At 39.2% G+C, this 14,858-nt stretch overlaps 1 protein-coding gene across 4 annotated transcripts in view; it reads left to right on the top strand.

The window, feature by feature from the left end:
• Positions 1-14,858, top strand: part of PLCB1 (phospholipase C beta 1) — a 681,734-nt gene that overhangs the window by 449,005 nt on the left and 217,871 nt on the right. For all 4 annotated transcript variants that reach the window (XM_035005857.1, XM_035005858.1, XM_035005860.1 and 1 more), the window contains exons 5-7: positions 10,653-10,732; positions 12,538-12,591; positions 13,670-13,745. In XM_035005857.1, the coding sequence (XP_034861748.1) occupies positions 10,653-10,732; positions 12,538-12,591; positions 13,670-13,745 (210 nt within the window). The remainder of the gene's footprint in view (positions 1-10,652; positions 10,733-12,537; positions 12,592-13,669; positions 13,746-14,858) is intronic.

Here is a 14,858-nt window from a genome sequence, read left to right as displayed (position 1 = left end):
AACTTGCCCAAGACAGTTCTGTCAGGCAGGGGTTACATTTGACCCTGAGTAATAGAAAACCAAAGTAAACAGTAGCTTAGATAAATTAAGGATTTTTTATTTGTTTGCATCTTGTTTGCTTTTTTTTTTTTTTTTTTCTTTCCTCATGCAGCAGGAATCCTAAAGGTAGGTGTTTCTGGCATTGATTCAGTGACTCAAGGATATCAAGGCCTTGGTCTCAACCCTATAATTCCCATGGCCATTTCCTCATAGATCAAGAGGCTTCTGCAGTTCAAGCCATTGCATGTGTGGTCCCAATAGCAAAAAGAACAGAGCCTCTATATCAGAAACCACATTTTCCTCTCAGACTTCTGCTGACGTGTGGTTCCTCATGTGTCACATTGCCACCCTAGTTGCTGGAGATGTTGAAAAATGCATATTTTTCAATTATTATATATTGTTGGCCTGAATAATGTCAGGTTTCCGTGAGGAGAGAAGGGGAAAATGGATATTAGGTAGTACTGAGCAGTGGGTCCCACACTGAACAGTGGGTCCCACAGCTAGAGAGTAGCAGAGCGGCGTCTGAAATCCAGTAAGATTTATTTTTAAATAAACTAGCAAAAGCATCAATAATATGAGGGTCAGCAAGAATCATTACATAAACTAATGACAGAATTTTAATTTTGAATTAGAAGAGAAGCACAAGTTATATTCAAGATTTGCCCTTCCACAGGCAGTGAGAAAATGAGCAAAAGGGAAGCAATTGGAGCCAAAAACAAAGAGTAATTCTCCCAGTGGAGGAAGGGCTAACAGGGTAGAGTCCTTACTGAAGGCCAAATACCCCTGCATCTAAAGGGAAAGAATCCAGCTTGTAAAACAATTTAAAATAAAGATAGGGGATATAATTACAGTATTTAAAACAAATTGACTTCCAAATGAGAAAATTATATTTTAGCAGAATTCCATAGGTTAAGTTATAACTTAATGAGGAAGTACCTGTGTGTAGTTTACTAATCACATTTCAAGGAATGCAGTTTTAATTTTGTCAGATTTCATTTAATGGATAAGCAGCACCACTTTACTCCCAAGAAATTATGATTGCTCCTTTTATTCCACTTGATATACATCTTACCAAAGAAATTAGCTGGATTTTTTTTTCTTTAAAAATTTTTTTTCACTTGATCTGCTCAAACAGAATTACTTTTTAAACAATAAACAATGCTATCGATTATAATTACAGACCCTGCTTACATACACTTACTGTCTATAGTATGCAGCACTCCCCCGGATTCAAACCGAAGTACTCATTAGCATTGAAACTACGAGGCTTAGAAGACATAAGAGCGAGTGTTTTCATAAAAGTGACATGAGGCTTTTGGAAAGAACCATTTCAAGACTATGGTGGGTTGACATGAAAGCCATGAAAAGGAAGCTTTTCTCAGATCAACTCGATCAACATTTTCTCAGCTGTACAAATGAGCGATGACTCAGTCAACTAGCTGGAGGGGGAGGAGAGTGTCCCTCAGCTGAAGCTCAAAACACATCTGAGATTCACAATGGTAGAGCTGAAAACCTCTCATCTTGAGAACTTAACCAGAGCAAACATCCTCCTCTTTTCTTCCACGCTGTGCCACAGATGCTGTTCTTTTCAGAGGCTTTATTCTTTCCCCTTTGAAGAACTCTGTTAATATTCATTTTAACTTGATTTCACCACATTAATTTTTCCCATGGAGCAGGGCAAGGTCAAGAGGGGTTAGAAGAAGACTCAAGCTATACTACACCTGTTACCTCCCAAAATGTGGATCCTTGCACTTCCACGTCTTGCAAATTGCACTTTTAAGTATGTGAACTCTTCCTTAGGTCATCAGGGGACCATGTACTACAGCAATGCTTCACTTATCTGGAAAAAGATAATGGCACAACAGTCCTTCAGAAGATACCCCAAAGTATAAAGCAAAGCATAAAGCATGTCTATGAAGCCCACGTAGATGCCCTAAGCCCTAACTCTAAAACTTCTGTACTTTCCTAATTGGAGAGCCTCCTCAGCCCGATGTTGTACATGGTACTCTTGAGTTCTTACAACCTATTCCAGCATAGTTCCAATTGCAATAAGAAATGTGTAGAGTGATTATCTAAAACCCTGTAGCCGAGAATGGTGATTGAATACTTATAACAATGAGGAAGACATAAAAATTAATTTCAAAAGGCATTAATTGTAAGGCATGGATGTAACTCTTTCATTGACACATTCATTCATTCATGAAGTCAACTCAAGTCAAAAGTGTGGATTTATTACCCATTTTACAAAAAGAATGGGATGCAGAACTATGAGGTCCCACACAAGGTATGAACACTCACATCCTTTTTTTCCACCTGCTCTTTTACAAGGTACTCCTGTGAATGGATATATGTAGTGTTTTTATTCTCTTCTGTCCTTTTACTCATTGCTTCTCCCTCAGTTCCAATGATTTGGTCTCCTGGATACTGCTAGGTTCTTACTTGACTAGACTGTTCTAGAAGTAGACCAATCAGAGACCTTTGCCAGGATTTTTCATACTGGAAGTAAGGTCATCAGACTATCTCTGGTGGTGGGAGGGGCCGTGTGTAACAACTTTTGTGCAGTTGGTGGCCATGGGAACGAAGCTGATCAGTAGAAAAAAGAATGCCACCAGGTAGGAGAGAGCAATGGAAAAGCAGTAAAGACAATCCCCTTGGCACATTTAGGCCCCAGTTTCCTGATGTCTTGTATTATACCTTTTTTTTACTCCTGCAGTTTGCTCAATTTTTCCTTCAATTACAGGAAATCTCCAGTGTCCCTGAGAAATTCTCCTATTTTCCAGGCTAGTTTGAGTTGTGCTTTTGTCAATTGTAACTTAAAGGCATTTGAATCACATAGTCTTTTGGAAATAATTATGCACCTTTCCTTGATATTACATCATTTGAGTAATATAATTTTCTAGTGTCCCGGTAGTGATAATACCGGGTCCTAATACGCTTTCTGGTTTTTGTTTTGTTTTGGTAACTATATTTTATGTGACAACCATTTCTCTCTGAGTATGAGGTGAACATTTTGACTATAAAATATAAGACCTTCACTTCCAGCCAAAGCAGACACTGTACCAGAAATTTTACCGAAATTCTAAATGCTCTATGTAGTATCATAAATGCAGTGACTTCTCCGACAGTCCTTTCTGCTTTTAATGAAAGTCTTTATAACTCATAGACCATCTTTCACCATGAAAAGACTCTTTACTGTACCATTAAGACAAATGCTCAGTGAGATTAATTCTGATGCATGCCAGTAGGTGAGAGAAATGTGCTCAGCCAGGCAATGCAACTCTGAATGAGAAGCACAATGTTCCTTCTTACTCAAATCCCAAACCATTACCCGCTTATGGGCCTAGGTGATGGGAATGACACTGTTATCACTGATGGCAGTAGGGGTGTGCCAAAAAATGAAAAATAAATAGACAGCTATTTAAAGTTGTTAGGACCTTCATATGTCCCGCAAATATTAACGTGTCTTGTATAAATTATTATTTATTCCAGAAACCTTTTGAAAATTAATATAATAGATTGAGAAATTGAAACTTCCAAATCAGGCACTCTGGAAACACTTGCTTTGAGATTATTATCAATTGTCGCTCCTTTACTTTATTAAGGTAGCATGGACTCATAATTTCTATGTATATTCAGTATTCCTTTTAGAATATTTTTCTTTCCCCAAGAACTCACTGCATGAGGACATGTTTTAGGGGACAGAGGCCACATTCTGCCTTTTCTCTGCGACTCCAGGTGCTTGGTCTCAGGTCACAGCCACGATCTGGGTGGGTGCCTTGCAAGCCACGATGCCCCGGGCACCATTTATAACACAAAGCCACCGTGTGGCACTTTGTTTCTCTCAATAGGAATGATACTGAACCACAATCCTGTGCTGAACCTCAAACCTCAAACAAAAACTCTCCCCTTTTTAAAGACAATAAACACAAATACCTTAAAAGTGTGTTAAGAATGTTAAGAGGAAATTTGCAGAAAAGAAAAAGTGGAACAGGCCCGACATATATAAAATGATGCTCAACTCTGCTGGTAAGTCAGGGATGCCTTTTTTTTTTTAAAGATTTTATTTATTTATTTGACAGAGAGAGACACAGCGAGAGAGGGAACACAAGCAGGGGCAGAGGGAGAGGGAGAAGCAGGCTTTCCGCAGAGCAGGGAGCCCGATGTGGGGCTCGATCCCAGGACCCTGGGATCATGTCCTGAGCCGAAGGCAGACACTTAACGACTGAGCCACTCCAGGTGCCCAGGGATGCCTATTAAGACCACTGCAAGATCCACATTGCATCCATCAGATTTGTCAACATTTTCTGGAAGTCTGATAATGGCAAGTGTTTTTGAGAATATGATAGAATGCAAGCTCTCCTACACTGCCAATGGGAACTTGGCGTCCTTCCCACTTTGATGAGCAAGTATCAGCATCGGATACTGATGAAGATACATGGATTCTAAGAATTAATGATATTCACCCTAGAGAATCTCCCAGATGTGATTAGGGCAACAGGAAGTAAGTTTATGCAAACCAGACTTTCTGGAGGAAGAAACCATAAATGTTCATCAATAAAATAATGAATTAATAAACTACATTCCTATAGTGGAATAGCATAATAGTTAAAATTAATTAACTAGACCCACACGTAGAAGCAAGGATACATTTAAAGGTATAATGTTGGTTGCAAATAACCATTGGCCAAAGATGCATACAGTATGATATGATTTATGTACTATTTTAAATATACAGGAGTCCATCCATACCAAGGACCAGCAAACTTTTTTCTGTAAAGGGCCAGATAGTAAATACTTTGCCCTTTTGGCTCTCTTGCAACCACTCAACTCTGCCATTATAGCCCAAAAGCAGCCACAGACAATATGTAAATGAACAAGCATAGCTATATTTCAATAAAACTTTATTTACAAAAACAGGTGACAGGCTGGATTTAGCCCTCAATCCTTAGTTTGCTGAATCCTGATCTATACCACATGAAAATAGATTGGTATTGATATCTACCTTTTGAGATAGAACCTGCTCCTGGAGAAAGGGAGAAAAATGGGATCAGGGAGAAACATTCTATGCACAGCATAGAATTAATCTGCACTGCTACATCCTAAGGATATAATTTTTAAAAAGTACTAAAGTAAATATGGTGCAATGTGGACATTTATTACATTTTGATCTGTGTTAGTTACACTATTCTCTGTATTTCTATGTATAAGAGAAATACAGAATAGTGAAAGAAAAGAAAGGTAAAATAAAGACACTGAAATATTAAAGGTAACATAAATGAGAACAATGGGAAGGAGAAAAGTCTGCAAGAATTCTATTTCTTCCAGAAGACTCTGTCTCTGTCTGTATACCCCCTTGCAGTGACAAGTTAAACCAAGAAGTTAAGAGGCCTGAATGCCAATGGGAAAAATTTCTCTCTGTTCTCAGAACTAGTCATCATGGTTGAACTGCTGCATGATTGGCATTTGGATCTAGGGCAAGGGTCGAGCATGTTGTGATTGAATCTCTCTTTACATTGGTTAAGGCAAGTGTGAATAGAAATTGTGACCTACCTCTATCAAAGTTCCAAGACTTTAGACTTACATTTTGTGACTGACCTCACCCCCTCTCCATTTTATCTCTTCTAACGTCATCCTTACAACATGTTGTTAAGGTGTTTACTTCATAAACTCCATAGTTTGCTTCATCATCATCGTACAACAGTAAGGTGTATAGATCCCATCAGCAAACGTCCTGGATTCAAATCTCAGGTGTGCCTATAATGAGCTGTGTGACCCTATGCCAGTTAGTGAATGCCTCTGTGCCTCAGCTTTCTCATTTATATAAATGGGGTGCTAATAACAGAATTTATCTCGTAGAGTAGTTGTGAGGTTTCAACGAGTTAATTATTTGCCAAATACCTAGAACAATGACTAGCCCGTCGTAAGTGCTGAGTCCATGTTTTATACAGAATACAGTGAAGTGGATTTACTTATCTTTTTTATCTTGTTGAACTGTATTAGCCACCCTAAAATTTTCTAGAACAAAATGAGAGAGTGCACAGTATCTGAGAGTACAGGGTTTGGAGCCCAAGAAACCAGTGATTTAATCCCAAATTGTGACTTTTATCAGCTCTGAGAATATAAATAAATCTTATAAGTGCTTTGAAACTTGGAATCCTCCTCTGTAAAATGAGGCTAATAACAGTACCTAACTCCTAGAGAATTGTTGTAAGAACTAATTAAGTGATCGGATGCAAAGGACTTAGGTCAGTGCAGAGTAAACACTCAAACAATACCTCTGAGAGTAATTGACAATTGTGAAACAATTGTTGGCGGTATTAAGCAAACACATAAATCCTGTGCCAAGAATGGTGGAACCGAAGTGGCTTTAGAAATAAAAGTGCGTTGGGGCGCGTGGGTGGTTCAGCTGGTTAAGCGGCTGCCTTTGGCTCAGGTCATGATCCTGGAGTCCCAGGATCGAGTCCCGCATCGGGCTCCCTGCTCGGCAGGGAGTCTGCTTCTCCCTCTGACCCTCCTCCCTCTCATGCTCTTTGTCTCTCATTCTCTCTCTCTCAAATAAATAAATAAAATCTTTAAAAAAAAAAAAAAAGAAATAAAAGTGCGTTGACTTTTCGACCTGGTAGGAAAACTTGGGATCTATAATGGTGTCAAGCCCGGCATCTCAGTAAGTGTGCCCTCATCCGCGTGGTGAGGGAATTGCACAAACGGTCTTGCAGATGTTAAGGCACAAACATGTGCCCTTAAACTCCAGATGAAATTCCATGGAAGTTGACCTTCAGATATGTTTTCTCTCATTCAGGTCTCTGTTATCCCCTGTGTGCAAAAAGATTGATCATAAAACAGAAAATGTCATTTAAGAAGCTTCAGGGTTGAAATAGTAGAAGCAGAGCCAAGCTTAGTGGTAATCATCAGAATCTTGTCTATCAAAGTAGAAAAACCAACCCTCCAGATTGAAATAAGAAGCTGTCCTTCCAGTGCCAAACTCATCAGGGCAGAGCATTGGATGTATGAGAATCCTGCCAGGGTGGGATTGGTCTATCCTGCCGCAAAGCATATGCCATAATCTCTGGATGAGCCGAGGCTACTTTAAGCTGCTCTGGCCACAGTTTTTTAGCCATGTTGTTCTTAATGCAGCTGTGAGAACCTTTTGTAACCAAAATAAGTTCTTTATTTGCTTGGGGATCAAGCAGACAAAGATTAGAATAATGTTTCCTAAACCAGGCCCTGGCACACCTTGCTACTCAAAATGCTGTTCCTGGCCCAGCAGCATGCTCAAACAAACATTAATATTAAAAAAAAAAATACAAAGTTTTCTTAAAAAATACGTGGATTCTGAGTCCAAAGATCTGGTGTGGAGCTTAAAGTCCTACATTTCTACCAAACTTTCCATCAGTGCTGTAAGTCTACTCTAAAACCTTGCTGCTCCTAGCATGGTTCAGCAGACTTCGCTTGGGATGCACATTCTCTGTCCCCTCTCCAGACTTCCTGAATCATCATCTGCATTTCAGCAAGACCCTCCACTCCCTCCTGCCCCCAGCAGTTTCTATGTACATGAAAGATTCAGAAGCACTGCTCTAGAACATATGGGAATCCATTCCCTCAAGGCTTTGGTTGCACAATGTACCCAAAAGTCCTGAGATATGGTATCCTGCTATAGTAAACTCTAGAGGGCTCTGCCTGTGTCCCTTCCAGTCCTTTTCCACTTTCATACACAATGCTTTCACTTCCAACAGCCAGGACCCTTGTCTCTTTGGTGGCTGCTCCCTCTGGATCTGGAACCCCCTTTGCCTACTATCAAAGAAACCAGGAAGTGCCTGGGGATTCCATCCCCTCCACTAGCCCTTAACCAAGAATAACAGGCACAGGCATTACCACACTCCAGCTCCCTTGTTCTTCATCAAAAACTCAACTTTGATGTGTGGTCTATATCAGGATGGAGAAAGCCAAAGTTACCATCTGCCTTCTTCCTTCTTCCTTCAACCTTTCTACCCCCAATCCTGCTCAGTCCCCTATAAAGGTGCCAGAAAACCCTTCATAATAAACCCTTCTTCATAAATCCTTGTCTCAGGGTCTGCTCCTGGGGAAACCAAAGTAAGACACATGTTGTTTTAGCTCAATGTGATATAGACTGAGACCAGTACCCAAGCAAGAGTAGGGTGATTTCTAAAGTTCCCTTGGTCATTGCATTAGTCCCTGAATCTTTGATGTAGCCTGGGTCAGATCTTTTGAACATCTCAAAAGGCTGCAGGAAGCCAGTGAATTCTAGGAATTCCACACTTGGAAATTTAGATGCTCACATTCTGAGAATGTGATGAAAATAAATTACACTTGACTTGCTGAATGAGCTAACTGTGGCTATGTGGTAAAGGTGGTGATGATGCTGTCCTTCAACTGGTTTGATAAAGGACCCATAAAAAGAGCTAAGGATCTAGACCTGACCAAATGCTGCAGCCACAGCCACCAGCTACCTGTGGCTAACTGAGTACCTGGAAGGTTGCCAAAGCCAACTGAGATGGGCTGTAAGTGTAAAACCCATACCTCACTTTAAAGACTAGGCACTGGTGGTGGGTGTTGAGGAGGGCACATTCTGCATGGAACACTGGGTGTTATGCACAAACAATGAATCATGGAACACTTCATCTAGAACTAATGATGTAATGTATGGGGATAAAAAAATAAATAAAAAAAAATAAAGACTAGGCACATAAAAAGAATACAAAATATCTCAATTTTATGTTGAGTACATGATTAGTAATGTTTATGAAATATTAGCTAAAAATATATATATTAAAACTAGTTTCACCTGTTTACTTCTACTTTTTTAATGTGGCTACTAGAAATTTTTAAATTATATATGTAGCTCACATGGTATTTCTATTGGGCTGGGTATAATAGAGACCTTACCTTTTGACCTGAAAGGTCAGACCCAGTTTAAATTTCCCCAACTCTTCATAATGCCTTCACTGTACCTATTTCAGGTGTGGAATTGACCCCCAGTAAACATACAAAATGGTAAAGTTCCCATCGAGTAGGAATGTCTAAAGTTTGACCCTTAGCTCAGAAACTATTATACCAGAAACATACTATAAAAACCAGAGCTAGTAGTTAGTCTTAGTTTAAAATGATCAGACTTGAGGAAATTTATTTTAAAGCTGTTAAAAAGTTATTCCAATGCTTTTGTGCTCATACATAAAGTGTGGTGGTCAGTTCTTTTGCTTCACTCACAATTACTCTGTGCTGTGATCTTCCAAGCCCTCCACCAATAGTGTATAGAGGTCAAGGCCCCCAAAATTTTCTCCTAAACTGGGACAGCTTCTTAACTGAGTTCCTTCTTTTTGGTTTCTCAGCTTCAACTCCATCCTCCAAATGGCCACCAGATAATCTCCCTACACACAATCTGGCCTCAGCTCTCCTCATCTCTCACCCAAAAATGGGCCTTCAGTAATTTCACATTTCTTGCTAAATTATCTCCAGATACCTCAACAGACTTAAATGCTCTCCATACTCTGCCCCCAACTCTACTTTTCTCATTGCAACTCACCTTCTTTTTTCCAATTCCTATTAAACTCCTCCCCATTCCCTCTGAGTCCTACTCTGTGTGCTTACCTCTGGTTTTTCTCCCAGTTTTCTTTGCTTAGAATTCCCTCTTCCCTCCTTCAGCACTCTATACCCCAAGTCCTACCTCAAATGTCACTGTGTTACATGATGGTATATTATCAGTGCCTTAAGTCAGGAGGCAAAACACAGAAGGCCAACAAAACAACAGCAGAAATAATACAATGAGATGGAAAAGCTGTTGAATTAAAAAACATGGTTTCTTAGCTCTCTTGTCTTCTCTTAAAGAATGGGGGGGGGCAAGACATTAATTTTGTGTTCAAAACCATCACTCAAAATGGAACTTCAACTTTTTGTGTGGATTTGCTCTTTTCCATTTTCTTGGAAGCCAAGTGAGATCACTGGTGAGTGGTTTGAGGTAGGGATTAAGATTAGGGGAGTAGTGAGGGACTGACAGAATTGGGAGAGTGTGACATTGTGACTGCAAATGGTTTCAAGAACTTCTAGAACTGTAATTAATATTTAAAGGTTCCCTGGTATAGCTGCTTTGGCTTGAGTAGTAAAGCAGGAAGATTACATCTGCAGGTGTACTGAAAATATATTTGACTGTATTTTCAACTTTTCTATAACTCTTTATTTATAATGCTAGGAAAGTAGTAAAAAATACTTGTTTACTGAAAGGCAATCTGCCAGTTCCCTATAAATAAGGATTTTTAAAAGCAGACAAAATTTTGTTTATGTGTAAAGAACATTTCCTTAGAAAGGAGCAGTAACTCGGGGACTTGAATTTAATTATGTCATTTTTACAAAAGAAAGAAAGAAAGATCGAGGGAGGGAGGGAAGGAAGGAAGAAAGGAAGAGAGGGAAGGAGAGAGAGAGAGAGAAAGAAAGAAAGAAAAAAGAAAGAGAAAAAAATAAAGAAAAAGAAAAGAAAGACAAAAAAATCCCTTAGGCATACAAATTGAACTAATTTGCCCTTCCTGGTAGCCTAGCTAAAAACATGTGTCTAATGACTGGAGAGTATTTAAGCTAATGCAAGTGTGATTTACATCTTTCAGGAATGGACAAATGAGGTTTTCAGTTTGGCAACAAACCTGCTGGCCCAAAACATGTCAAGAGACGCATTTCTGGAAAAAGCGTAAGTAGCTCTAATTTTATTACTAAGGGTGTTGCTTCTTCTGAGTCAGTTTCCTTTCTCCTTTGTGAGTCTTTTGTTTATGCTGCACCGGCTTCGCACATTGATAAACATAAACTTCCCTTTGGGATTTGTTAGAGAACTGATACCTCCACTGTTTGGAATTGGAAAACTTTCAAGACAGATCGCTCTTTTCCTCCGAGCTGCACATCCGTGTTAGGCTGAGCTCCTCTGAATGTCAGTGTCTTTGACACACTATAAGGAGACACGTCCAAATCCCGGCAGCTGTGCTCAGAACCAAAAATTATTAATTTCAGAGAGCCCTTTGCTTCTACATAGGCCTGTGTCATATCAATTATTAATCTGACAAAGGGAAAGAAGAACATACGGTACTCATTTCTCTCCAGTCTTAGATCTCTGATAGATGCTATAATAACTTCCCTGCCTGCTTAAATCAATAGGCTGATGTCCTGAATCCTGCCCTTTAGACCATCACAGAAAGTGTTAGGAAGAAAAGAAAAAGATGTGGAGGGAGGCACAGAGTGAAAACGAGGACTGAGAAGCAAAACAGGATTACCCAATCACTCTGGAATTACACAGTCTTTCTAAAAATAATTTGACCAAGGAAAATAATGATTTTTGCCAGACGAGAAGCAAGGAGAGCTGGCTGCATTCACTTTGGAAGCTATGGATGGCCAGGAGGTTGGGAAGCCTTGAAATCAAAACCACAAGTGGAAACATTACTAGTCCTCTATTTTACTACCTTTCTCTTTTTCCTCTTCTTCTGTAAGACATACCCATCATTCGAGACCTAAGACTCCAGCCTACATTTCTTTATTACTCTTCTGTGAATTCCTTTTACTGTTAGTATTCCATAGGTCTTCACTTAAATGTTTTTTTCATGTGATCATCTCCTCTTTAGTTTGTCACCTTGAAGACCCTTCTAATGCCTCCCCCTACCCCCTTCCTTTCTTCTTTCTTTTTACTGACTCTGATCTCTCCATCCTTCAACTAACAGACATTTCTAGAACATCTGTTGTGCCAGGTGATATTAGTGGAAGGGGACACGGAGATAAAGAAGACGTCTTATCTGGAATGTTGCATGTTATAGCCAGTAAACCTCTCTTTGGCTAATCATTATCTATTGCAAATGTCCCTTTCCAACAAGTGTCTCCCTACGAATAGCTGCTATGGACATTCTAGAACATGCCTTTTGATGAATCCGTTATAAGCCTTTCTGCTACCTCGACATCTAGATGGGGGATTGATGGGTCATATGCAGTTTCCTAAAGTGGTAATCCCAATCCACACACCCATCAGCAGCGTTTGAAATTTCTGTTGCTCTGTCTCTCTATCCACATGCCCAAAAGCAGTCGAAGAGAGAAATGCAGTAGTTATATTGACACAGTCAAATACTTTGCAATGAGAGTGAATGATCCACAGCTATAAGCAAAAAATGAGGATGGATATCAAAAACATAATATGGAATGAAAGAAGCCAGACACAAAAGGATGTGATTCCATTTATATAAAGTGCAAAACCGGCCAAAAAGAAATGCAGGTTGTTTGAAGTCAGAATAATGGTTCCCTTTGTGGGCCTGGCTCTGGAAAGGGGCATGAGAGGGGCTTTTGGGATGCTGCTAAAGGGAGAAGGTTCTATTTCTTGATTCGAGTGCTGACTGCAGAGGCCTGGACAGTTTGTTGAGATTCAGCAACCGGTTCATACGCATGAACACTTTTCTATATATTTTATTCTTTAATAGACAGCTTTTTAAAGATTAAACACTTTCTTTTCTGTTTCTCCAACAGCTATACTAAGCTTAAGCTGCAAGTCACTCCAGAAGGGCGCATTCCTCTCAAAAAGTAAGCTACGGGAGCATTTCCCAGTCAGTGTTCATGTTCTTTTCTCAAAGATTTGACTCTGTGCCATGGCTCTGTTTTGTTTCCCCACTGGCCCAAGTGGGAGCCTGAGAATGCATGGTAACCCCGTTCTCCCTCACGCCCCATGTTCACATCAATGCAGCTGGTTTCCTCAGAGATTTTACTGTGGCATCATTTTCAAGAAAAACAAAGCAGGAAGAGGGGGGAAGGGGTGGGGGAAACTTACTGTTAAACCCAAAAGGCCTTTAAGATTCAGATCTGTTCTAGGAATGGCAATTGGGCGACTTCAGTGTCTCTTTCTACCAAGATGATGCTAGCCTTGAAGGAGGGGCTGCAAACTCAAATGTCAACAGAAACCGGTCAGGGAATTTAGGGGATGAAGCAAGCCAGGAGCCCGAAGAACTGGAGTGAAACCCCATCTGGAGGAGACAATGACAATTCAACTCTACCACAATCCTTGTGGGACTGGTGGGCTCTGGACGCTAGATTTTGTCATGTTTTGATAGAACCCATAAATTCAAATTCTTATATTCAATTCTATTTTTAATATAATACTTAAACTCTATTTGTCAATAAATTGACCACTTTTTTATTGAAGTATAGCTGATACACATAAATTTTCTTTTTTAGAATGCATCCTTAATCTTTACCCTTTGACCTACTAGCTACTTGTAGGCTCCTGTTCATTGCAATATTAAATTATTATTAATAATAGTAGTAATTACTTGTTTCTTTATAATGTCAATAATGTAAACCTTTAGAGCAATAGGTAGCAGCAAGGAGACCGAGTTATCAAGGATGTATTTTAGTGCTTACTCTTAGAGGCTATTTAGGACAATGTTTTTTAATTGGGTCATCACCTTTGCCTCAAGATGTTGATTTTATATTAAACATCTTCATTTTAAAAAGCACATACATAGATCTTTTAGAACCTATATGCAGATGCATGGAACAGTGGATATCTTGAATGACAAAAGGGTTTGATTCAATGGGATACTGTCGGTTGGTATCATCTATAAACCTATGATCCATAACTCACTGTTGTGATTTCACTTCACAGCATATACCGCTTGTTCTCAGCAGACCGGAAGCGAGTCGAAACTGCTTTAGAGGCTTGTAGTCTTCCATCTTCAAGGGTGAGCATGTTGCTTTTCTAAAATTAGCACTACTAAATAGCTGTGAATAATTATACTGAAATATAACTTGCCCCCATATTACCCAAACACTTTTTTATATTAAGAAGACCATAGGACTCACTTGTTAATATTTACAATGTATGGGGCCACCATAATTATATTTTCTTTCATTCCCATAAACCCAATATGTTGATCTAGAAAGACCCTTGTTCTTTGTAAATAATGATTTTTAAGAACCATCTAATATAAAAAGGTATTGACCAAAATGTATTATTGTTAAGAATTTAAACTTCTCCTTAATAACAAATCCTTTGTTGATGTCCCTGGAGATGTTAGCTAATAATTATGGATTATGGTTAGGAAGATATTTGAAATATCCATTTCATCGCATTCCATCCTTTTTAAATGTCTAGTTTTAAGAGGTATAAGTTAATACGCAATTAACATGGTAACACATGTTTAGACATAACTATGTTGACATACTCTGCAGGGCTGTGCTCACAAAGTTTTTGCTGGGAGGAGTGCAGGCTCAGTTTGGAGACCCCCTACTTTGCTCATATTGTGGTAAAGTGGATGAGAGGAAAACCACGTATCATGCTTTTTTTTTAGGCCCAACACATTGGAGGCACCCATGTATGTTGCCCACACAAATTAATTTGCCTTCATTTCAATGCATTTCTATATAACTGCCTCTAAAATTATTTGTTACCGTCGTTTCTAAGAGATCGGAGTCTGTTGTATAAAACATTTTTCTCAGGCTATATGCAGAACTCGTCTCTCCATTGCAAATTATTTTTATCCCAGTATCTAAGCAACAAGTAAGCTCTTTCCCAAGGATAACACTTATACTATAGGGAGAAACTTTGAGCCTCTTGGAACACTCTGGCAATGTTCAAGTTGCATTGAATGAAGTTAAGAAGCCATTGCTAAACTTATCATTAGTTTATGAAAAAGTATTGAGTGCTATTACTAAATTTGTCAGCCCATTTTTGTTGTGAATACTTTTCAGAAAAGTGAAGTTTATTAAGGACTTTGGTAGGTAACGGAGAGAAATGAAAGAGTTCTCCCCCACTCTGAGTTTCCTGTTATAGGTAGAAAAGGCTGGTGATGCTG

The sequence above is a fragment of the Mirounga leonina genome, unplaced genomic scaffold, assembly GCF_011800145.1.
Source record: "Mirounga leonina isolate KUSES-001 unplaced genomic scaffold, KU_Mleo_1.0 Mir_150, whole genome shotgun sequence".
NCBI classification, from domain to species: Eukaryota; Metazoa; Chordata; class Mammalia; order Carnivora; family Phocidae; genus Mirounga; species Mirounga leonina.
The sequence above is the reverse complement of the archived record's forward strand: the minus strand, read 5'-3'. Positions and strand labels throughout refer to the sequence as shown.